The sequence below is a fragment of the Triticum aestivum genome, chromosome 5B (assembly GCF_018294505.1).
Source record: "Triticum aestivum cultivar Chinese Spring chromosome 5B, IWGSC CS RefSeq v2.1, whole genome shotgun sequence".
Classification (NCBI taxonomy): domain Eukaryota; kingdom Viridiplantae; phylum Streptophyta; class Magnoliopsida; order Poales; family Poaceae; genus Triticum; species Triticum aestivum.
Window position 1 is genome coordinate 691,377,255 of NC_057807.1, and position 22,920 is coordinate 691,400,174.

The 22,920-nt window shown below is 42.2% G+C and overlaps 1 protein-coding gene and 2 non-coding genes across 3 annotated transcripts; all 3 read left to right on the top strand.

The window, feature by feature from the left end:
- The first annotated feature begins 788 nt into the window (after positions 1 to 788).
- Positions 789 to 860, top strand: TRNAC-GCA (transfer RNA cysteine (anticodon GCA)). The gene has a single exon. It is a non-coding gene; the product is annotated as a tRNA-Cys (tRNA).
- A 1,164-nt stretch (positions 861 to 2,024) lies between these two features.
- TRNAC-GCA (transfer RNA cysteine (anticodon GCA)) lies at positions 2,025 to 2,096 on the top strand. The gene has a single exon. It is a non-coding gene; the product is annotated as a tRNA-Cys (tRNA).
- A 1,531-nt stretch (positions 2,097 to 3,627) lies between these two features.
- Positions 3,628 to 12,858, top strand: LOC123114280 (zinc finger MYND domain-containing protein 15). The gene is made up of 12 exons (XM_044535700.1): positions 3,628 to 4,001; positions 4,629 to 4,739; positions 5,534 to 5,647; positions 5,896 to 6,014; positions 6,877 to 6,923; positions 7,007 to 7,107; positions 7,742 to 7,829; positions 10,273 to 10,381; positions 11,635 to 11,791; positions 11,909 to 11,980; positions 12,299 to 12,412; positions 12,514 to 12,858. The coding sequence occupies exons 2-12, from the start codon at positions 4,629 to 4,631 to the stop codon at positions 12,604 to 12,606; spliced, it is 1,125 nt and encodes a 374-aa protein (XP_044391635.1). The 5' UTR covers positions 3,628 to 4,001; the 3' UTR covers positions 12,607 to 12,858.
- Positions 12,859 to 22,920: the final 10,062 nt, after the last annotated feature.

Below are 22,920 nucleotides of genomic sequence, written 5' to 3' on the forward strand. Positions count from 1 at the left end.
CAATTCATGTTTTGTGCATGCACACCTTGTGTTTATGTGTTTCCTTTCTCATTATGTATGACTTACCTGTTATAATTTGTGTCACGGTGTAGATCCTGTGTGCATGACTTGCTTATGTTATGAGTTTGAGTTATTAGTGTTTCATCTATGACTTGTCTGGAAATTATGTATGTGATTACCCCTGAGAAATGTTTGTATGATTTTTTTGCCCTATGCTATGTGTGGGAATTGCCTGGACTGCCTTCATGAAGTTTGCCATATTTTGATGCAAAAAAATATGTTGTGTAGAAAAAAAAAACGCTTAAGCACAGCTTGCCAGAATCCCTTGGCCCCTTCTTGTCTTTCTTCATTACCTTGGTTATGAGAACATCATTCCAAATGGACGTTCTTGGGCTTGAGGGTATTGGCTCATCAACACCCAGTGAGTCAAGGTTTCAAGTGCGGTTGATGCAAATAGTTATCAAGTGTTAGGCAAGTTTTGAGAAAATGAAAAACAAAACTAGATAATCCACTTAGATGGACACATAGTTGACAACATCAGTGCAAACATATGTACATTGGAGTGTAGCAAGTTTCAGTAGCAATAGAAAAAACATAGCATTGTCAATGTAAAATTGCCGGTCAAACCATTAGGCAAGTCGAACAGTTAAAACCAACACAACTACATTAATTGGCGTGCAAATTGTGTGAAGAGAGCCATTAGGCAAGTTGAACATTTAAACCGAGGCAACTACTAACCAATGACATGTAGTTATATATGTAGTAGGATAAAATGAAACGATGTTAATGGGTCCATAGCTCGGTGGTAGAGCAATTGACTGCAGATCAATAGGTCACTGGTTCGAACCCAGTTGGGCCCTATTTTTTTTTTCTATTTTTGTTTCTTTATTCAACTACTGTCTTGGCCTTCCACACCTTTTCGCAAGTATTTAGTATTTACTCTCTTTTTTACCTTATTAGCTTTATTCCTTCTCAATTCCATTATGTACTTTTTGGCATGAAGGATATTCTTTGAGAGAATTGTTATACGTGCATTACATGGTTACTGCTATTCCAATAGATTAGTTACTTAAAAATTCAGAAAATTGTGTATTATGTTTTGATTTAGAGGATGATAGGCTCATATATGTGTTTTTAGACATCTAGGAAGATCATATATCCAATTAGGCCCTTTTAGAGAATCTAAGAATAGTTCATCAAACATGTTTGAAAAAAGTCAATTCATGTTTTGTGCATGCACACCTTGTGTTTATGTGTTTCCTTTCTCATTATGTATGACTTACCTATTATAATTTGTGTCGTGGTGTAGATCTTGTGTGCATGACTTGCTTATGTTATGAGTTTGAGTTGTTAGTGTTTCATCTATGACTTGTCTGGAAATTATGTCTGTGATTACCCCTGAGAAGTGTTTGTATGGTTTTTTTGCCCTATGGTATGTGTGGGAATTGCCTGGACTGCCTTCATGGAGTTTGCCATGTTTTGATGCAGAAAAATGATGTCGTGTAGAAAAAAAACGCTTAAGCGCAGCTTGCCAGAATCCCTTGGCCCCTACTTGTCTTTCTTCATTACCTTGGTTATGAGAACATAATTCCAAATGGATGCTCTTGGGCTTGAGGGTATTGGCTCATCAACACCCAGTGAGTCAAGGTTTAAAGTGCGGTTGATGCAAATAGTTATCAAGTGTTAGGCAAGTTTTGAGAAAATGAAAAAGAAAACTAGATAATCCACTTAGATGGCCACATAGTTAACAACAAATTTGTGTATAAAGAACTATCAGTGCAGACATATGTACATTGGAGTGTAGCAAGTTTCAGTAGCAATAGAAAAAACATAGCATTATCAATGTAAAACTGCCGGTCAAACCATTAGGCAAGTCGAATAGTTAAAACCAAGGCAACTACATTAATTGGCGTGCAAATTGTGTAAAGAGAGCCATTAGGCAAGTTGAACATTTAAACCGAGGCAACTACTTACCAATGACATGTAGTTATATATGTAGTAGGGTAAAATGAAACAATATTAATGGGCCCATAGCTCAGTGGTAGAGCAATTGACTGCAGATCAATAGGTCATCGGTTCGAACCCGGTTGGGCCCTATTATTTTCTTTCTTTCTATTTTTGTTTCTTTATTCAACTATTGTCCTGGCCTTCCACACTTTTCGCAAGTATTTAGTATTTACTCTCTTTTTTACCTTATTAGCTTTATTCCTTCTCAATCCCATTATGTACTTTTTGGCATGACGGATATTCTTTGAGAGAATTGTTATGCGTGCATTACATAGTTACTGCTATTCCAATATATTAGTTAGTTAAAAATTCAGAAAATTGTGTATTATGTTTTGTTGTAGAGGATGATAGGCTGATATACGTGTTTTTAGACATCTAGGAAGAACATATATCCAATTAGGCCCTTCAAGAGAATCTAAGAATAGTTCATCAAGCTCGTTTGAAAAAAAGTCAATTCATGTTTTGTGCATGCACACCTTGTGTTTATGTGTTTCCTTTCTCATTATGTATGACTTACCTGTTAAAATTTGTGTCACGGTGTAGATCCTGTGTGCATGACTTGCTTATGTTATGAGTTTGAGTTGTTAGTGTTTCATCTATGACTTGTCTGGAAATTATGTATGTGATTACCCCTGAGAAATGTTTGTATGATTTTTTTGCCCTATGTTATGTGTGGGAATTTCCTGGACTGCCTTCATGAAGTTTGCCATATTTTGATGCAAAAAAAAAAGATGTTGTGTAGAAAAAAACGCTTAAACGCAGCTTGCCAGAATCCCTTGGCCCCCTTTTGTCTTTCTTCATTACCTTGGTTATGAGAACATAATTCCAAATGGACACTCTTGGGCTTGCGGGTATTGGCTCATCAAGACCTAGTGAGTCAAGGTTTCAAGTGTGGTTGATGCAAATAGTTATCAAGTGTTAGGCAAGTTTTGAGAAAATGAAAAAAAAGACTAGATAATCCACTTAGATGGCCACATAGTTAACAACAGATTTGTGTATAAAGAACTATCCGTGCAAACATATGTACATTGGAGTGTAGCAAGTTTCAGTAGCAATAGAAAAAACATAGCAATATCAATGTAAAAATTGCATGTCAAACCATTTGGTCCTTATGAAGTTAAAACCGAGGCAACTACATCAATCGGCATGCAAGTTGTGTGAAGAGAACCATTTGGCAAGTCGAACATTTAAACTGAGACAACTACTTACCAATGGCGCGCAAGTCGTGTGCAGAGACACAAAACCCACTCATATATACTCCCTCCGTTCCTAAATATTTGTCTTTTAGAGATTTCAAATGGACTACCACATACAGATGTATATAGAGTGTAGATTCACTCATTTTGCTCCGTATGTAGTCACTTGTTGAAATATCTAGAAAGACAAATATCTAAGAACAGAGGGAATAGCAACTACTATCATATACCCTAACTTTCAGGCATCGGATTTTATGCTCACTGTGAGATGGAAGGCTAGACCTCTAGCGGGGAAGCATGGCGCCGCGGCAGAGTGATAATGACCGGGAGCAACCCCTTGGTCACGAGGACAAGGAGTTGAGAGATGGAGGGCTCTTTGCCCCTATTGTTGGTGTTTCTTCTGTAGCTTCATCCTGATCTGTCCGTTGACTGTGGATCGGACGGTTTAGGGAGGGGGCATGTCACTGATACTGTTCACGTGTGACGTGCCCTCTCAGCCCAAACAGGTCAGCCTCAAATCGAGCGAGACAGAGAAAACTAGGGATCCCTCGCCGCCGCCGCCGCCGCCGCTCTACCCCCCCGGTGCACCCGTTCGGCCGTCGCCGCCCACTCTGCCCGCCGTCGGTGCCCTCCGAGCTCCGCCCCTCCCGGTCACCGCCCGCCGGCCGGCCGTGCCCAAAAGCGGCTCACAAAACCACTGGTCAGCGCGTGGGCTTCCTCCGCCTCCACCTCACAGCCCGCCGTCTTCCGCCCCAAGGTCGACGAGATCTCCCTACTTTTCCGTCAAGCTTCAGCCCCGTAAGACATTTCCCACTCTATTCCCTTCTTCCCCGTGTCTTCTTAGATGCTGGGCTTGAATAGTTCTGAAGAAATGGTGTGTAAAGCCTCGGCTTGTTACCTACATTCTTGATGCAAACCAGAAATTTTACTTCACAAACAGCAAAGTAGGTTAAAGTTACATACATTATCTTCTCAAATAAAATAGTTGGCTTTTCTTCAACTCTAACAAACTAGACAGAAATTTGTAACATGCTTGGGCTTGGTAGGATGTCAGCAGGGTTGAGAAGGTTGAGAATCAGTAATTTATTATGCATACTTGGCAGGGTGCAGATTTTGTTTTCTTGCAATAGTGTAGTACTGAATGCGGTTTGCAGCTTAATAATCACCAGTCACCTGCGCCGACAGTAAAGGGTGCTTAAATCACCACTTCATCGACAAAATCTAACTTGTTCACTTCACAACTTCACATGGTAATTAGCATTGAGCAACCGGCAATATTAAATAAACAGATGAGACACCAGCCAGCAGCCACTACCACTACTAGCACATGGGAAAAATTACAGTGCTCTACACAGATTTTTGTGGGCTGGAGCTGTCTTTGTCACCCCTCAAAGAGTTCACCTTCCCTTCTTTTTTTCTTGTCAGATGACAATGGAGTGTGCGGCGAGGGGGATAGTGGAGGAGCCATGTGCCAGCGGCGCCCACCGGCGGTGCGGCAGCTGCGGGGCCGTGGCCTACTGCTCGAAAGGCCACCAGGTAGCACCTATCCCTTTATCTTTTGTTCCATTACAATTTATTTAGTTCTTGGAATTTTGGGGGGAGGGTTGCGAATTCGAGTGCGTGCTCTAGCTCCAAGAATGACCGGCATGTTAGTAGCACTCTGAATAGAGAAATATGGCTAAGGAATGGGCACATTTGGACTTGCGTATACCGTGAGCTTTGTAGCATCGAGGTTTTGTGGTTCTAGATTGATTTTCCTTTGGGGGTTTTCGATTGAGGAATGTACTACAAATTAGTTGATCGTGCAACCTTTCGGTGAAAATATTGCTAGAAAAGTGCTCACTTGATTATTGGAGGCTCACGGGTACATTAGGATTGAGTTACATCGTTGTAAATTTGTGATTGTCGCTGTTTTAAATAAGCCATAAACACAACGAGGGAATCATCAGGCATCAGGACAAATCAAACTGCAGACAAGTTTTTTGTTCACTTTGCATTTTGAAAGGAGTATTTCTCCTATATTCGCTTAAGCTTGAGCCTTTTCTGATGGTTGGGGTGTTTGATAGACTTCATGTCAAGAAGGGTTGGTAGGCTATGCATCATGCAGTAGGAATGGAGGGCTATTTGATAACCATCAAAAGCAGTTTGATTCTGACAGAGGTAGCAGAATTATACTAGGAAACATGACTTTAGGAGCCATGTAGCACTATCGACAGGGTCAGTGGAGTTTATAGCAGTGTACTAGGAAATAAATTCTTCTATAATTGTATCACTTATCATTCTCCTTTTACATATATTTTTCATGCATTAATTTGGCAATCCCTTTTCAGTTCATTCATTGGAAAGTTCATAAAGAAGAATGTGCAAGGCTTGCAACACAAATGAGTCGCATTGATATGCTCAGCCAATTTCCGTTCACATTCTCCGTTGAACCTCTTGCTCTGGTACTTCCTGTCTTTTCAAAATAGTGATATTCCATTTCTCCGTAATTTTTCATTTTTCTTGTGCCTCAAGTTCTTTTCATGGTCCTACCTTAGATTCTTGAAATGATTTGGTACCAATTGCCTTCATTCGTGTTCTGCACTTACCTCACCTGTTCTTCTAAGTTACCTTTTTATGCAAATTAAAGAGCTTGTGTTTCTCTATTGCTTTGTAATGTCTTGTTTTCTCACACACATTTTATTAATTTTAGAATCATACGAACCGAAGTATGAGGTGCTTGTTTTTGGAGTCGATGAAAGTTCATCTGAAAGGACTCTGGAAATCAGAATGCATGTGTGGCCCAGATATTGCTTGTGTCAAGGACCTGAGGTTTGTAAAAGAAAATAGCATAATGACACACTAGTCTTTTCAAGAAAACTTAATGAGCATTGTGTCTCGTTGTATTGATGATTGAAAACTTTACATTCCTTAGACAAGGTCAGCCAAACAACTGAAAGCAAAATGAACACACTAAGAAATGCTCAGTGTGCCGGCGGCAGAAGAGCAGCCCTGGAATGATCTAGTCAGTTAAGCATAATAATGAACTCTATTGTTTGTTGAGGAGGCACTCTTAGCCATCCAGTTTGATATTCTATATGATATCATGTTATCAATGTATGATCTTCCATGTCTTGGGAACACTATTAGTTAAGTCTAAAGATCTTATGGCTATCTTTTTGGGGAACTCGCTTCTCTTATTAAGCTATTGTGGTCGGAGCAGGAGGGAATTCCTGTGATGTATATACTGAATGTTTGAACTGATACAGTTTGACTGGCTGATGGCAGTGATTTTTCTGCTAATTTGCTTGGAAGTTGTTTATAGAGTCTTGTGTTCATCTTCATATTTTTCGCTTAACTTCATATAGGGCATCAAAAGAGTTGTAATGGCCGACGAGGGTGTGGGTAACTTTTTTATATAACGATGAGTTGCTTTTCTATCTCAACTTTTTATGTATTCAATTCTATCACTTTTTTCATCCTATAGATCAAACTTGAATAATTTCGAGTCTTTCTACATGCTCTCCTTTTCTGGTCATTAGGAATCAGTCTTCACCATTTTCATGTGGGTATAACTGTCTCAGTGGCTAATTATTTTTTAAACAAACTATTTACATGGCTTAAAATTGTTATTTCTTTATTCCGTTGTTACTGTCTGGTAATTTGACTTCGTATTGTTCTGCATAATGTACAGCATAACAACTGAATGGAACATGGAAAGCTCACTTTGCCCATGTACAGGTGCAGCTCTGGATTTGGTGAGGTTGCTAGAAATATGTTTATTTTACTGTAATTAAAAATATCACATTTTTTGTGAACCATAGAGCCTGAAAATCCTGTGCCCGCACCCCTCGCAAGCTGGGAAGACTACTTTCAGTGGAGATCCCTTCCTTTACATTCACCTGTGGCAGTTTTACTTCACTGGGTATGTGCAATATAATATCTTATGATATACTTCCTGCGCCCCGAAATAAGTAACTTGGTTTTAGTTCAAATTATTTTTGTACAGAGGGACTATTAGTTTTCAGAAGTGGTACTCTTTAAATATCCTATTACTCATTATGTCATCTGGTGGGTTTGATTTTGTTAATAAGAGCACACGGGGGATGGGGTATTCTGAACATATTAGGAGGGCAAAATAAAGGTCCAAACAAAGGAGAGACAACTGGTTACAGAACTCCTTAATAAACAAAGAAATATACACAAAAACACATCCACTGCCTGCATTGCAAATACAATTGTTGTATATAGGATATGTGTGAAAGGTTTTATTTAGATTGAGATAATCCATCTTCATGTCACCATATAGCATGAAACTTGGAAGGTCTTGTACAGTATCAATATCATTAATTATAAGTGGTCCGATACTGAACAACGTTAATTGCAAAGTGAGTAAAGGGAGGAATTGAAGTTAAGTGGGGCAAACTTTATTTTGTATAGCATTTTTCAGACAGGGAGATGCTGCTGTTGTAGTATATTGTACAGTTGCGGTCCCATTTTGTCTTACTGTGCAATCTCATTACGGGCCAGTGTTCACCGCACTTGCTTCAATTTTGCAGCCACTTACTCTATATCATTGCCTTCAACTATCTCGCATCCAAACTTCAAGATATGATGGGCATGACACTCTGTGCATTCACTATTTAGGTAAAATCTGTTATGTTCAGCTCTCTGCCATGTAGAGTGCTTGCATGCATCTGTGTAACTCCGGTTGTTCCATGGTAGCCAGCTTCTTCAATGGTTCCTGCTAGCGTCATTTTTTATTGGGCCAAGCTAGTTTAAAATGCCTTTGAGGTTCACTCTATTCTAGGGCTAGTTGTGGATGATTGCATTTTTTGCAAAGTCTTGAAGCGTTGGTAAACTTCTTAATGCCTGCTGAAATTTATTTCAGAAGTATAAGCGTCTCCTGGTATTACCATTTGTTTCATTGACTACCTTCGTGTTATGGCGCTGTTAGAAGGAGGGCGCGAGAGGGCCGGCCGGGGGCCTTTCTGCCCACGGCCGGGCAAGAGGGAAGGGATTTCCTTCTTAATTCTTGCGTGATTAGATTGATACATCTCCTCTCTTTATATAGAGAGGTTTACTTGACTCCCAAGCAAGGCTTACTTGACCCCTAAGCAAGCGACCCTTATCTCTAATTAACCCTAAGACTAACAGGCCCATTAGGCCCATTACGTACTCTAACACTACACCCCACCTGGTCATGCAGCTTGTTCTCGAGTTGCAGCCTAACCAACTTATAACCATGACTCGACGCAACACAAACCTAACACCTAAAAACAAGCTTTTTACATCTTGGCTTGTGTTATTACTCTCAACCTGAAATAGACTGGGACACTTTATTTTGGACGTGCACGTGTACAACCACTTGGATCCCATGGACACCACCTGGACAAAAGGAGTGCATGTGTATGACTGTTGGTCTGCACTGCACATGGAAGAGTGGAGGGCTTGCGATGGAGAATGTCGAGGAGAGGTGCGCCCCCCCAACCGCCGATGTCGCAGACTTTGAGGTCGCTGCCCACGGGGAAAACAGCATGCCCGCCGCCCGTGGGGGAAACCGCATGCCCAAGATCCCCGACGCAGCGGACGAGATCGAGGTCCTTTGCACAGCGAAGGGCAACTTGGAGGAGCGGCAGCTGCAGACCACGCATCTCCCGCACACGCCGACGCGCTAGGAGGCCGTGTGCAGCAGCCTGCAGCCTCACCGCCGCCGACATGTGGCGGGTAGCGATCCAAGACGGAAGCGGTGACGGCGGCGGCGGGGACTTGATCTGCTGGACGTGGACGCCCTGGGATGGCGGCGGCGCTGATGGGAACAAGGTCGTCGCAGTCCCGTCGTAGGGCATCCCATACTGGGCGGCGGAGCTGACCGGCGATGGCTGCTGCAGCTGCAGCGGCTACTGCGGTGTCGCGCCTGGCAGCGGCAGCGGCTGCTGCGGCAAAGCGCCGGGCGCGGCGGAGGCCGCTAGGAGCGGCGGCTGCCACTGCAGCCAGGGCTGGGCGGTGGTGGCGATGGATGGCAGTTGCAGCGGCCCGGCGAGCATGGCGAAGGCCGCCAGGTGCGGCGGCTGCCACGGCAGCCACGGCGGCGCGGGGGCGGCGATGGGCGGCGCAGCCGGGGGCGTCCCGTAGGACTCGGCCAAGAACATGTGGATCTCCTGGACCGCCTGGGTTAGGTCCCGCAGCACCCCGAACACCTCCTCCGGGGTGAGGATGGCGGGGGCGGGCGCGACGGAGGATCCCGGCGTGGGCAGGAGCGGGGCGACGGTCGTGGTGGTCGCCAGAGGCGACGAGGTGACCGGCAGCGGAAGAGACGGGCTTGGCGGCGGTGAAGACATGATCGAACCGAAGCTAGCTGATACCAAATTGTTATGGCGCTGTAAGGAGGAGGGCGCGAGAGGGCCGGCCGGGGGCCTTTCTGCCCACGGCCGGGCAAGAGGGAAGGGATTTCCTTCTTAATTCTTGCTTGATTAGATTGATACATCTCCTCTCTTTATATAGAGAGGTTTACTTGACTCCCAAGCAAGGCTTACTTGACGCCTAAGCAAGCGACCCTTATCTCTAATTAACCCTAAGACTAACGGGCCCATTAGGCCCATTACGTACTCTAACACTTCGTCCCACATTGTATTGGTTGTACAGGATTATCACTAAATATTTGGGCACAAGTACATGCCAATAATGCCATTAAGTAGTAAGCAAGATTGTACTTAATTCATGGCAGGAACTTTCTTAGGCTGTTATTGTGCAGATTGCAGCAAACGTTGAAAGCTTTGTAGGCTGTTCAATGAGACAAAATTTCTATCACTCATTCTCTTCCATAAAAGCAAGAACAGAATTCAGGGTGTTATAACTTACAATATCTTTGAAACTTTGAATGCAAATAGTGTATCTTAGGCTCTTAGCTTGTCTTTGATTACTACTCAACAACACAACAATCAAGTTTTAATTATGTGATGGTTCCTATTTTACCACAACTCGCCATAGGAGAAATATCTTTGTTTCAGTACTGTGTAGCTCTTTCAACCAGATAACAGGCACTGATGTTTTTCTTTCTTCATGCACATTATCTACTAAATATCTGAAGGACCTGAGAAAGAGCTGCTTCAGCTTGCGGTGTTTGCAGAACTACGTGCACTATTTCCAGGTGTCCACCTTCGCATTGAACTTGTGGGGCCAGCAGTTCCAAGATCCAGGTTAGCCACAGAAGCTGATTTTTGATTTTAATGTTTGATATTTCCTTGTGTTTGCCCGACAACTTTATATATATACTTACTTTTTCCCCATCAATATTTTTATCGTTCCTTTATTTATGAGAGCTAATTAGAAATCTGCCTCCAGTTAGTCATCTTAAATAGAAAAGGTTGAACGTTAATCTAGACTCTGGAAATAATTTAGGGAGTGTCATGTTCAGAATTCTTGTTTATGTCGCATTAATTTTGATCACATTATTCATTTGTGCAAACTTGATTCAGTTCTGATTTTTTCCATAGTCAGAGGATCTAACTGTCTTGCTTGTGTGCAAGCCAACCTCGAAATCTATTCATGGCTATATGGGAGAACAATCTTTCACCTTTAGATTTAACCATTTAGACATATGTCGAACGAATGCAATATTGACTACAACAACAACAACAACAAAGCCTTTAGTCCCAAACAAATTGGGGTTAGGCTAGAGGTGAAACCCATAAGATCTCGCAACCAACTCATGGCTCTGGCACATGGATGGCACATGAATGCAATATTGACTAATACAATGAAATAGTATGATGATGTCCATAGAAGATGGTGCTACATGTTTTAACTTACAGCAGAAGATGAGGCATTAAATTGCTTTAAGATCAGTAAGGTTGAGGTAGAGAACCAACTAGATAAGAAAATCAAATGCTTAAGGTCGAATAGAGGAGGAGAATACATCTCACATGTGTTCTCTGAATTCTGTTTGGCCAAGTTAAGTGTGCCAGCATGTGAATGGCGAAAACTAGGACCTAAAATGGGTGCCATGTGATAAGGATTCTGGGCAGTGCTGTCCTCCACACAACTACTCAGGTCTCCGATTGTTGTCGCCTCTCCTTTGCATATACCTGATTGCCATGACCTCTCCTCTGTCTATGTACAAAAGCATGTCCGATCTGTTGCACTGCAAGTACATGTTGTGATTTGTTATTTCATATGTGATCAAATTCCCGGTTGACTCATATCGAATTTAGTCTATCCAAGTCTTAAGTCGATGATACACGCAGTACTAGCCTTCATATATTTGATAGTGGTAGAAATCTTGTAGACCTAACATTGATGTTCAGTATGTTGCCTGTTTTCGGGATTATTTTAGTGGTAGGCCTTATTTTCAACAGGTATATCATATACTGTTATTTCCAAATACTGAGTAGGATAATTGGTTTGGTGTTCCTGCTCTTTTTTGTGATTTTGATATGATGGCTGCTTACAGGGATGGTGAAGTTGTAAATATTTCCAGCTATCCAAATTGTTCCGGTGAGAGCTGCCAGTGTAGATCTTCTATTTCCTCTGAGAACTTGAATTGCAGTGCGGTGACACTGAGAATATGGAAAGGCCTCTATCATGAGAGATATGGTGATATAGTAAAGGTTCTCTCAACAGTAACTCTTGACTTATTTAAAAATGTGAAATTCCCTGTCAGCTTGACAGTCAAGTACTTTCATGTATGGCTGACTTCCCCCTACTAATAATTTGTCTCTTGGTAGGATTCAAATCCTCATCTTATACTTGCCCCAAATGCGGGTGTAGCTGCTTATCCTAGTTGGATGCCTACTATTGTAAGTATTGAGTGCATAATAAACAAGTTACTTTCATACCGTAGTATGCATTTATGACTTCAACTGTTTGATCCTGTGTTGGTGTATCCTCCCTCCTTTTGTCTAGTACTCCAAGTTATAACTTCAATTGATGATTTCAAAGTAAAAATGCATGCAGTCAATTGATATCTCTTGTTTCTGTAATACTGCATCAGCTACATGATTCATGGAAGCATGTTTTGGAATTTCACATTTACACTGCCTCAGCTATATTTGTAAGAGGCTTTTTATTTTAAAAAGTTGGTGCTAATTATCATTTGTATTCTATTTCATTTCAAGGAAATGATTAGGGGGATTGGAGTTCCTGCAATTTTTACGGACTTCTGCGAAGAAGCTGCTCATCTGGCCTCTTGCTGCATAAGCTCCATAACTGGTCAACCCCTGGGACTCCCTGTATGTCTTATATATGCTCTGCCTTTCGTTATCTCTTTTGCTGTTGCATTATGGAGCGTCAATCAAACTAACACCTTCATCATCTGTCATTTCTCATCCAGATACAGGTAAATCCTTTCAGGCAGCCGATTGCGGAGAACAATAGTGCGCTATACATACCATGCTACTCGAATGGCTTTGTTTTTGGAATGTAGAATAGCCATTTTAGCCGAAAGTCCCTTTCGGGCTAAATATGTTTTACATGGATGATGTTGCTCTTGGTTGTTTCCGGTATGCATGTGTTCAGAAACATGTGCGTTTAAGATGCACTCATCGAATCATCAGTTCGTACGTTGCCCTGTTGGTGAAGTTGCGCAATTTGCTTCTTGCAAAATCTGTCCCATGCTGGACCTGGATAGTTATTTGCTGAATTTATGGGAATGTGGTAATGCCACTGTTGCATGCAAGTCGGTTCATGTGGTGATTCCTCTGTTTTACAACAAATTTCGGCGTTTTAGTTATTTAAAAGGCCCTGGTGTTGCATTTCTGTTTTAAACTGATGTGCTCAAGACCTCTTGTGGATGTGAACTGACTTGAATTAATGTGGAAACAGCGGCTATGTTTTTTGTCTATGCCGTTCTTCGAACTAAAACAGCCTCAGGCAATTTTTGAAGTTACAACCGGCAGAATTCTTGTCGTCTGAATGATGAATACACGGTGTTTGATGAATGATGACACTAAACCATTGCCACAATCTAACGAACTCGTCGACAATACCTCTGATAAGTAGAAGGACGTCTGCAAACGCCATCATCACCCGCATCGACCCCCATCAAAGATCAAGCTTGATGCCGTTGAGGAACAGAGATCATCTAGGCACAGGAGCATGATGCTGCTTGATCCAGTCGGACACGATGAGAGGCAGCTAGGCACACACATATATAAATAAAGATAAATAAGTATGTGTTGATCTCTCGAGTATAGCAAGCTGATCAAAACCATTAAATAATTAATGATAAAGGGACCGTTATCGGCACTTGACCATCTAATTAGGATCATTCTAGTGTTTCTTTAGGCCGTTTCCGTTGCTCGGCAAAATTATACTCCTCCTACCTCCATCATCTTAATCACGACTCCTTAAGACGGTGAATTTATTATGCAAGTTCGGTCATTGCAGCGGGTGCGCGATTCAAACCAACGATTCGATGCGGTTGGTACAGTTTGCTTCTTGGATGTGTTCTTGTTCTTTGTTCCACCTCAATCTGTACGGTTAGTGCTGATAACCAGACATCCCGTCAGAACATACACAAATTATGTGGGCACAAATGGGATCCCACTTAAATGCACGCACGATTGGAAATATCACACTTCAAAAGTTTGAAGGATAAAGAACGGGGGATAGTATTACACTTAAGGTTGTATACAAATAGGATCCCACTAACGCAATTTAAGTGGGATGGGCTAATTAGTCCCACTCAGTTATCAGGCCCATACATGCATGTCTAGAAGTTACAGTGTTTTTATCCCCTAAAAAAAAGAAGTTAGTATTTTTGGATTGAGGGAGGGGGGCAAAGGTCCCCTAGCCACAATGAAGCTCTGCAACATCTCTAATATTCTTTACGCCATGTGCCATTTAATATCTCAAGAAGATTTTCGAGCTCATGTATTCTTTATAGCGGATGAATATAACTGGAAGTGGGCGCGCGCTTTGCCGCATCGCTCTTCTTCGCGGCCATAGACACAATTTTTCGTTCAAATGTTTGTTAGTTAAAAAATTGTGAAAAAACTACTATCTGTAACATTCCTTTTTTATATAATGGGCAACATACTTTTCTGCGAATCCATCATCACCTGAGACCAAAGATTTTTTATCCGCACGGGAATCTCCATCTAGATGGCACTGATCCTAGTGAAAACATAGGCAAAAGTCAGATGTAAATACGATCACCAACCATTTTAATATTAAAAAAAATGCTTTTCAATAATCAAGCTATTAAATGAACCTTGTTTTGGCCATTAATAGAAGCCAATGAAATGGAGGAGCAAAGCACAACAGTAGTAGACTGCGTGGCCTTAATTTTGCTATATCACATGCTGTCAAAACGTCTCATTTATAAGAACAAATCAGATATGCATGCTACAAATATAGATGAAAAGGAAAATCAAGGAAGATGCTGAGCAGCGTTTCCACCGCCCCACCCATGTGGAAGTGTCGAGCGAAGAATGGACAGCGTGGGGATTGGAATGAGATTCTTTGGTGGTGCAATTACAAATTTTTCACTCTCCCGCTTGCTATATATATAGCCTAGTTTCCCTCCAGGCTATTTCTAGTTAGTTTGAAATTTTTTGAACGGCAATATATTGGCCCGAGCCATCGTCCACACTGCCGCTAGTAACAAAGCAATTTTACGTACCGGAGCTGCATGAGCCATTTAATGATGTGTTCTGGCTGCTCACACTTCAAAAGTTCGAGGGATAAAGAATGGGGGATAGTATTACACTTCAAGGTTGTATACAAATAGGATCCCACTAGCGCAATTTAAGTGGGATGGGCTAATTAGTCCCACTCGGTTATCAGGTCCATACATGCATGTCTAGAAGTTACAGTGTTTTTATCCCCTAAAAAAAAGAAGCTAGTATTTTTGGATTGAGGGAGGGGGGCAAAGGTCCCCTAGCCACAATGAAGCTCTGCAACATCTCTAATATTCTTTACGCCATGTGCCATTTAATATCTCAAGAAGATTTTCGAGCTCATGTATTCTTTATAGCGGATGAATATAACTGGAAGTGGGCGCGCACTTTGCCGCATCGCTCTTCTTCGCGGCCATAGACACAATTTTTCGTTCAAATGTTTGTTAGTTAAAAAATTGTGAAAAAACTACTATCTGTAACATTCCTTTTTATATAATGGGCAACATACTTTTCTGCGAATCCATCATCACCTGAGACCAAAGATTCTTTATCCGCACGGGAATCTCCATCTAGATGGCACTGATCCTAGTGAAAACATAGGCAAAAGTCAGATGTAAATACGATCACCAACCATTTTAATATTAAAAAAATGCTTTTCAATAATCAAGCTATTAAATGAACCTTGTTTTGGCCATTAATAGAAGCCAATGAAATGGAGGAGCAAAGCACAACAGTAGTAGACTGCGTGGCCTTAATTTTGCTATATCACATGCTGTCAAAACGTCTCATTTATAAGAACAAATCAGATATGCACGCTACAAATATAGATGAAAAGGAAAATCAAGGAAGATGCTGAGCAGCGTTTCCACCGCCCCACCCATGTGGAAGTGTCGAGCGAAGAATGGACAGCGTGGGGATTGGAATGAGATTCTTTGGTGGTGCAATTACAAATTTTTCACTCTCCCGCTTGCTATATATATAGCCTAGTTTCCCTCCAGGCTATTTCTAGTTAGTTTGAAATTTTTTGAACGGCAATATATTGGCCCGAGCCATCGTCCACACTGCCGCTAGTAACAAAGCAATTTTACGTACCGGAGCTGCATGAGCCATTTAATGATGTGTTCTGGCTGCTCACACTTCAAAAGTTCGAGGGATAAAGAATGGGGGATAGTATTACACTTCAAGGTTGTATACAAATAGGATCCCACTAGCGCAATTTAAGTGGGATGGGCTAATTAGTCCCACTCAGTTATCAGGTCCATACATGCATGTCTAGAAGTTACAGTGTTTTTATCCCCTAAAAAAAGAAGCTAGTATTTTTGGATTGAGGGAGGGGGGCAAAGGTCCCCTAGCCACAATGAAGCTCTGCAACATCTCTAATATTCTTTACGCCATGTGCCATTTAATATCTCAAGAAGATTTTCGAGCTCATGTATTCTTTATAGCGGATGAATATAACTGGAAGTGGGCGCGCACTTTGCCGCATCGCTCTTCTTCGCGGCCATAGACACAATTTTTCGTTCAAATGTTTGTTAGTTAAAAAATCGTGAAAAAACTACTATCTGTAACATTCCTTTTTATATAATGGGCAACATACTTTTCTGCGAATCCATCATCACATGAGACCAAAGATTCTTTATCCGCACGGGAATCTCCATCTAGATGGCACTGATCCTAGTGAAAACATAGGCAAAAGTCAGATGTAAATACGATCACCAACCATTTTAATATTAAAAAAATGCTTTTCAATAATCAAGCTATTAAATGAACCTTGTTTTGGCCATTAATAGAAGCCAATGAAATGGAGGAGCAAAGCACAACAGTAGTAGACTGCGTGGCCTTAATTTTGCTATATCACATGCTGTCAAAACGTCTCATTTATAAGAACAAATCAGATATGCACGCTACAAATATAGATGAAAAGGAAAATCAAGGAAGATGCTGAGCAGCGTTTCCACCGCCCCACCCATGTGGAAGTGTCGAGCGAAGAATGGACAGCGTGGGGATTGGAATGAGATTCTTTGGTGGTGCAATTACAAATTTTTCACTCTCCCGCTTGCTATATATATAGCCTAGTTTCCCTCCAGGCTATTTCTAGTTAGTTTGAAATTTTTTGAACGGCAATATATTGGCCCGAGCCATCGTCCACACTGCCGCTAGTAACAAAGCAATTTTACGTACCGGAGCTGCATGAGCCATTTAATGATGTGTTCTGGCTGCTCACACTTCAAAAGTTCGAGGGATAAAGAATGGGGGATAGTATTACACTTCAAGGTTGTATACAAATAGGATCCCACTAACGCAATTTAAGTGGGATGGGCTAGTTAGTCCCACTCAGTTATCAGACTCATACATGCATGCCTAAAAGTTACAGTGTTTTTATCCCCTAAAGAAAGAAGTTACAATATTTTTGGATTGGGGGAGGGGGGCAAAGGTCCCCTAGCCACAATAAAGCTCTGCAACATCTCCAATACTCCCTTCGTTTTAAAATAGATGACTCAACTTTATACTAACTTAGTACAAAGTTGAGTCATTTATTTTGAAACGGAGGGAGTATTCTTTATGCCATAGGAACCGGCTATTGTACCGTGTTGTTAAGCACGGCACCCTGCCGTGCCTCCTTGGCACTAGCGGTCGCACACATATGGGCCTTATCAAAAACCGAACTAGTTACCTAGCCCAACCGTTCTATCCATTTTTACTAAATCTCAGTCTTATTTTACATGGAGCGGAACATGTCTTTTTCCTTTTTTCTATTTATTATTTTGATCGTTTCGATTGGTACTTCTATTTTTGTTTTTGTGTGCTTTTAGATAATACTGTGAAACAAAAATGAACTCATCTCAGACAAATTGTTTTGCTAATCTCAGTCTTATTTTGCGCAAAGCGGAACACATCCTTTCTATTTTTTATTTTGACCAGTTTGATTGGTACTTTTATTTTTGTGTGTGTTGGTTTTATTTTTACCATGTTCGTCAACCACATAAAACTACAATTGCATGCCAACAGATCGTGCGCAACTGCAGTCGCACGTCCCCGCATGGGCATGCAACTACAATTGCATGTCCATCGATCGCATTTAACTATAGTTAAATATCGTCATGTAGTATCCCTTTGGTCACCACTGGGTTGCGGCTAGAGTTTCCTTGTCGGCTGTGGACGTGCGCTTTGCCGCACCGCTTTTCTTTGTGCGACCTATTTTTCCATTTTTCTTTATTATTGGTTGACCGTTGATCTTTGTTGAGTCCTTTTTTTCTTAGTCCTGTTAAGCTAGGCGTTCCTCATGCTTGACAACTTTGTTTTTTTAGTGAATTTTGAGGTGGAGTTATTGTTTTAGTGTCAGGAAGGGCTGTGTCCGTCCTGGCCGCAGCGGCATCTGTACACAGATATCTGGCCGCACGCTGCGTCGAGGTGATGTGCGCATTAATAATTGAGGGAATGACAAATGAGTTAATTGCAAGGAACTACCACACTTTGGCACGTCGTAACGAATCAGTACCACTAGTCTTTTTTTTGCCATGCAGTACCAACTCTAAGCCTAAGTGTTGCAAAACGGTATGACAGGCGTATAAGCGCATATTGACCACGTATCTGACCGACCGGCCCGAGGTGTCAGGTGCCACGGTGGCTTACCCGCGCGCACCCGCGCGGTCACTCGTTCCAGCCGGCTCAGTCGCACCATGTAGCTGGGTCGGGTCAAACCCGTACGGGACGAACCCTAGTTTCCTCTCCCCCTCACTCATCTCCCTCTCCCCTCTCAGGCGATGGCGGCGGCGACTCCCGGTGGCACTGGCGGTGCGGGTGGGTACGGAGACCTTCCTGGCCTCGGGAGTGATGACCACTTAGGTCTAGACGACGTCGACGACTCCAGTTCGTACTACTCCAGTGCAAACGACGAGGATTTGGAGGAGGAGGCCGCGCTGTCCATGGAGGACAGGGTGAAGCTGGCAGAGATATGGGTGACCAACCCTATCAGTAGCCATCAGTGGACCGGTGGAGCTGCTGGCGGCGTGCTGTAAGTCCCTCTCTTCTTTCCTTCTTTCTGTATATTTCAAAACATGGGGCTAGGGTTAGTTGCTCATGACAGTGTAAATTTGTGCTGTCAATTGGAGTTTGGATGATGCTGTTTGGGATGTTCGGATTCATTTTGATGCACAACATAATCTGGATAGGAAGATATGCAACTCAGATGTGACATTTCTGAACTTATATGCACTGATGTGCACACAAGGTTATTCCTTCTCTGATAAATTGTACCACATGAAGAATTTAGGCAGAGGAGAGGAAAGAGAGCATGGGTTAGAATTGATTGACACAAACATCAAACTGCAGCAACTTAAGAAGGAATATGAGCATAGTTTAGTTCTGAATTTGCTAGTGAGGGCAACTGCACCTTTTGTATGTCAAATAGAAGAAGATTTAGTGAGATCAAAGTACAGCAATGTCTGTCAGAGGAGAGAAGAAGATTTAGCAACTATATAGTATGAACCACCTTTAGTGTATGATCTCAATGAGCCTGCAGTTCTTGCTGTAGATAAAGAAGGTGTTGTTTTTCATAGTCAGTGCACACAAGAGAGCAGAAATTTCAGTAAGGGGAAGCTCAAAGCTGTAATGGAGGAAGAGGCACTGCTAGAGGAGGGACATAATAACAGTGATGACTCTGAGGCTGCTGCATATGACAGTGATAACAATCCTTTCTGCATGAAGAAGTACATGATAATTGAAGACACAGAGATAATTGAGGGGAATAAACTAGCAGAGCAAGAAGTTGAAGATGAAGATTCAGATGAGGATTCAGAAGAGGAACAAGTACATTATGAGGGTGACACTGAGGTTGAGGATTTGTTTGAGATGGAGGAGGAGGAGGAGGAGGAGCAGGAGAAGGAGGATGAGGTCAATGTTGTTGCAACAGAAGAAGAAGCAATGCAAAAACCTGCAAAAAGGAGGAAGAAGCTGGTAGTCAGGAGAGGCCCTACTACTAGGTCACATTCAAGTATGTTGGAGGAGGTGCAACCTGATTTCATTCCTTCATCAGATGAAGAAGATGATGAGTTGCTGTTTGAGGATGAAGATGATGGACATGAGCCACTGTCATTTGTTCTACCTAAAGGGAGGAAGAGTAGGGCCAAGAAAAGGAAGCTAAGGATCTGGTACAATGACAAACTTGAGCAACCACATCAGCAGTTATGTCTGTACATGTGCTTTAAGAATCAGCAGCAATTCAGAGATGCTTTGTTGAGCTTGCATATCACACATGCCAGAGACTTCAGGTATCAAAGAAATTCAGACCAAAGGATCATTGCCTGTTGTAAGCAAGAGCACTGCCAGTTTTGCATAGTTGCTGCAGTTATCAAAGGGTAGAAGACTTTTGCTATTAAGAAAATAAGGCTGGAGCACACTTGCCCTAGCAACACTGTGACATCAAGGATTAGTGCCAAGCCAAACTGCTTCTGCAAGATCTGCTAGAGGGTCAGCTAGTGCAAGATTTACAAGGCCTTTCACTGCCCCAAGATTTGCTGCTGGAGCTTCATCTTCTGGTCCTTCTACTTCTGGTGCTCCTTCAAGTGTCCCAGGGAATTATACTCACTTGATGTCATTCTTTACTGCCAGTGGTAACACTTGAGTGACAGAATGTTGCAACTTTGGTCCGATGTGTACCAGAAAATGCTTATGGTTTTTGCTTCTGAACTAAGTTATTTGTGCTACAAAACCATGTATGTTCTGATGGAGTACTAAGTTGAGTCTGATGAGAACTAAGTTATTTGTGCTACAAAACCATGTATGTTCTGGTCATTTGTGAACATATCATGCTTCTGTCAACATATTATGCCTGCAATATCTGCAATATTTGGTCATTTGGCATTTGTGAACAATTCAATGCTTTTTGTGTTGTTCTGGTCATTTGTGAACAATTCAATGCTTTTTGTGTTGTTGCAAAGATGCTCCTGTCAATATTATGTCAAGAAACCATGCTCATGTCAACTAGTTTGTCAAGAAACCATGCTCATTTGTCAAGAAACCATAAAGATCCTTGTATTGTCAAGAAACCATGCTCATTTGTCAAGAAACCATGCACAAACTGGTTGATAATGCCACAATGGCCACATACTTCATTACTAGGATCAACATACCAAATCTTTTTTACAAAGACACCTGACACATTACTAGGATCAACAATACTAGGATCAACATTCAGTTCCAGCAACACTTGACACTAACCAACAACTCTCCTTACAAGGATCAACCTGACCACAACTTGCATCTTCAGTGCCAAAACAAGCTTGAGTCTAAACCACTGACCAGTACTATATTGCATACAACTACCACTAAACAAGCTTACTGCAGCAGCATCTTGGCTGTCACTAAACCTACCACAAAGACAAGAAAAAAAGACAACATTCTGATATTTCCCCTTCAGTGCATCTATCTCTGCATTTTTCTCCTTGAGCTGATCTTCCAAAGACATAGCCACCACCTCTCTTCCTCTTTGAGCTTCAGGAAGAACCACAACTGTAGTGTCATCTTCAAACACAACAACACTTGATTCAGCTCTCAGCCTACGCACTTCATCTCGCAAATCTCCAATCAAATCACTCAAAAACTTCGGCAGAGGATCATCATGCCATTCAACGAAGCCACAACCACCATGTTGTACCAACAGAAATCAGGGTTTGAGAGGGGAGGAGATCTAATGAACAGAAAAGTAGAACAAAAATGAAGCTCACTATGGCATCCACGCAGGCGTAGTACCTCCTGCCTGGGTTCTGACGGCTCCATGAGATCCATCTCGGGGCCTTTCGACGCAGCCTGCACCAGCAGAGCTTCTCCGGCTCATACGCCATCGGGCTCTCACGCTAGGGCACCGGCGACCTCGATTTGTCCCCTCTCCTTCCAGAGGCTCGACGGAAGCTGGGAGCCTGAGAACGACCCGAAGACCACGACATTGACATTGCCTTGGACGCAGCCGCTGCCGCCACCCCCTGCGAGGTCGCCTCCACCGCCGGCCCGCTTAGGAATCGCCTCTGCCGTTGCCTAACCCTAGTCCCCCCCCCAAATCCACAAACAGTTTCCTGTTCGCCCCCGCGCATTGCTGTTATAACCAGGGCCACCACTCAGAGCAATACCGGTTGACAGTGGCCACGTCAGTGCTTTTTTTGGCTAAAACGACACTAAGGTTTGATTTGGATAGGGATTCGTTAGTTTACAGGTATAACTTGAGCCATCTAACAGCCATCAAAGCAACATATTTCATTAGAGGTATAACTTGAGCCATCTAAGAAAGCATTAGGTAAATAACATAGCATAGTGGAGTTCAACATAACCATAGATTCTTACAGCCATAATTAATAGATTCTTACAACATTAGCTAAAGACCATAGCATAGCGGAGTTCAACATTGTTCACAACTACTACATCCATACATTACACTTCATTAAACCACCCTTCACAAAAGATTAGCAAAGCCTTCTATCAAAGCAACAGATATCATGATAGGTATGATCTCTTTCATCTACCCAGATCATCTTCATCTACCTCATTCCTTCAAGATGTCATGGATCAACTTCAACTTCTCTTTGCTCTTCTCCAGTGACTTGAACTGCACAGCAAACTGGAGCTTTAACTCATCCCTACGTTTTATCAGATTCTCATGTCCCCTCTTGAACTGTACATTCTCTTTTGTTAGTTTTTTTCACAGACTGGGTGAGCTCATCAACCTGAATCTTTAAACTGTTGTTGCATTCAGCTAGCTTTCCTCTTTCAAATGATTCATCTTCAGGTTCCTAATGACACCGCCTTGAGCTTCTACCAGGTTCATCAGCACTTTGTACTTCTCTTGCATCTTGAAGTTCTCTGCCTCTTTCTTCTCCATCTCATTCTTCATGGAAGCCACAACTGATGCACTGGCAACCTCAGCTCTCTTCTCCTTAGCCTGCACATAGCTGAAATCCAACACCCTGTCCTCCTGGGCATTGAGAAGTTGATGGACACCTTCAACTAGTTTGTCATAGTTGGCATCCAGATTCATTTTTTCTTCTTTAAGGTGGTGGATAGTAAGTGAACTTTCCAGGTTATCCTTCCTCCTAGCAGTCCTGCTATCTTCAAACATTTCCCAAAGC

What these genes read in the sequence shown, in the direction of transcription:
- LOC123114280 (XM_044535700.1), top strand. Translation starts at nt 4,629, where the DNA reads ATGACAATGGAGTGTGCGGCGAGGGGGATAGTGGAGGAGCCATGTGCC. An exon ending in GCTTGTGTCAAGGACCTGAG is followed by an intron (nt 6,015 to 6,876) that starts GTTTGTAAAAGA and finishes CATAATGTACAG; the next exon opens with CATAACAACTGAATGGAACA. An exon ending in GTCAACCCCTGGGACTCCCT is followed by an intron (nt 12,413 to 12,513) that starts GTATGTCTTATA and finishes TTTCTCATCCAG; the next exon opens with ATACAGGTAAATCCTTTCAG.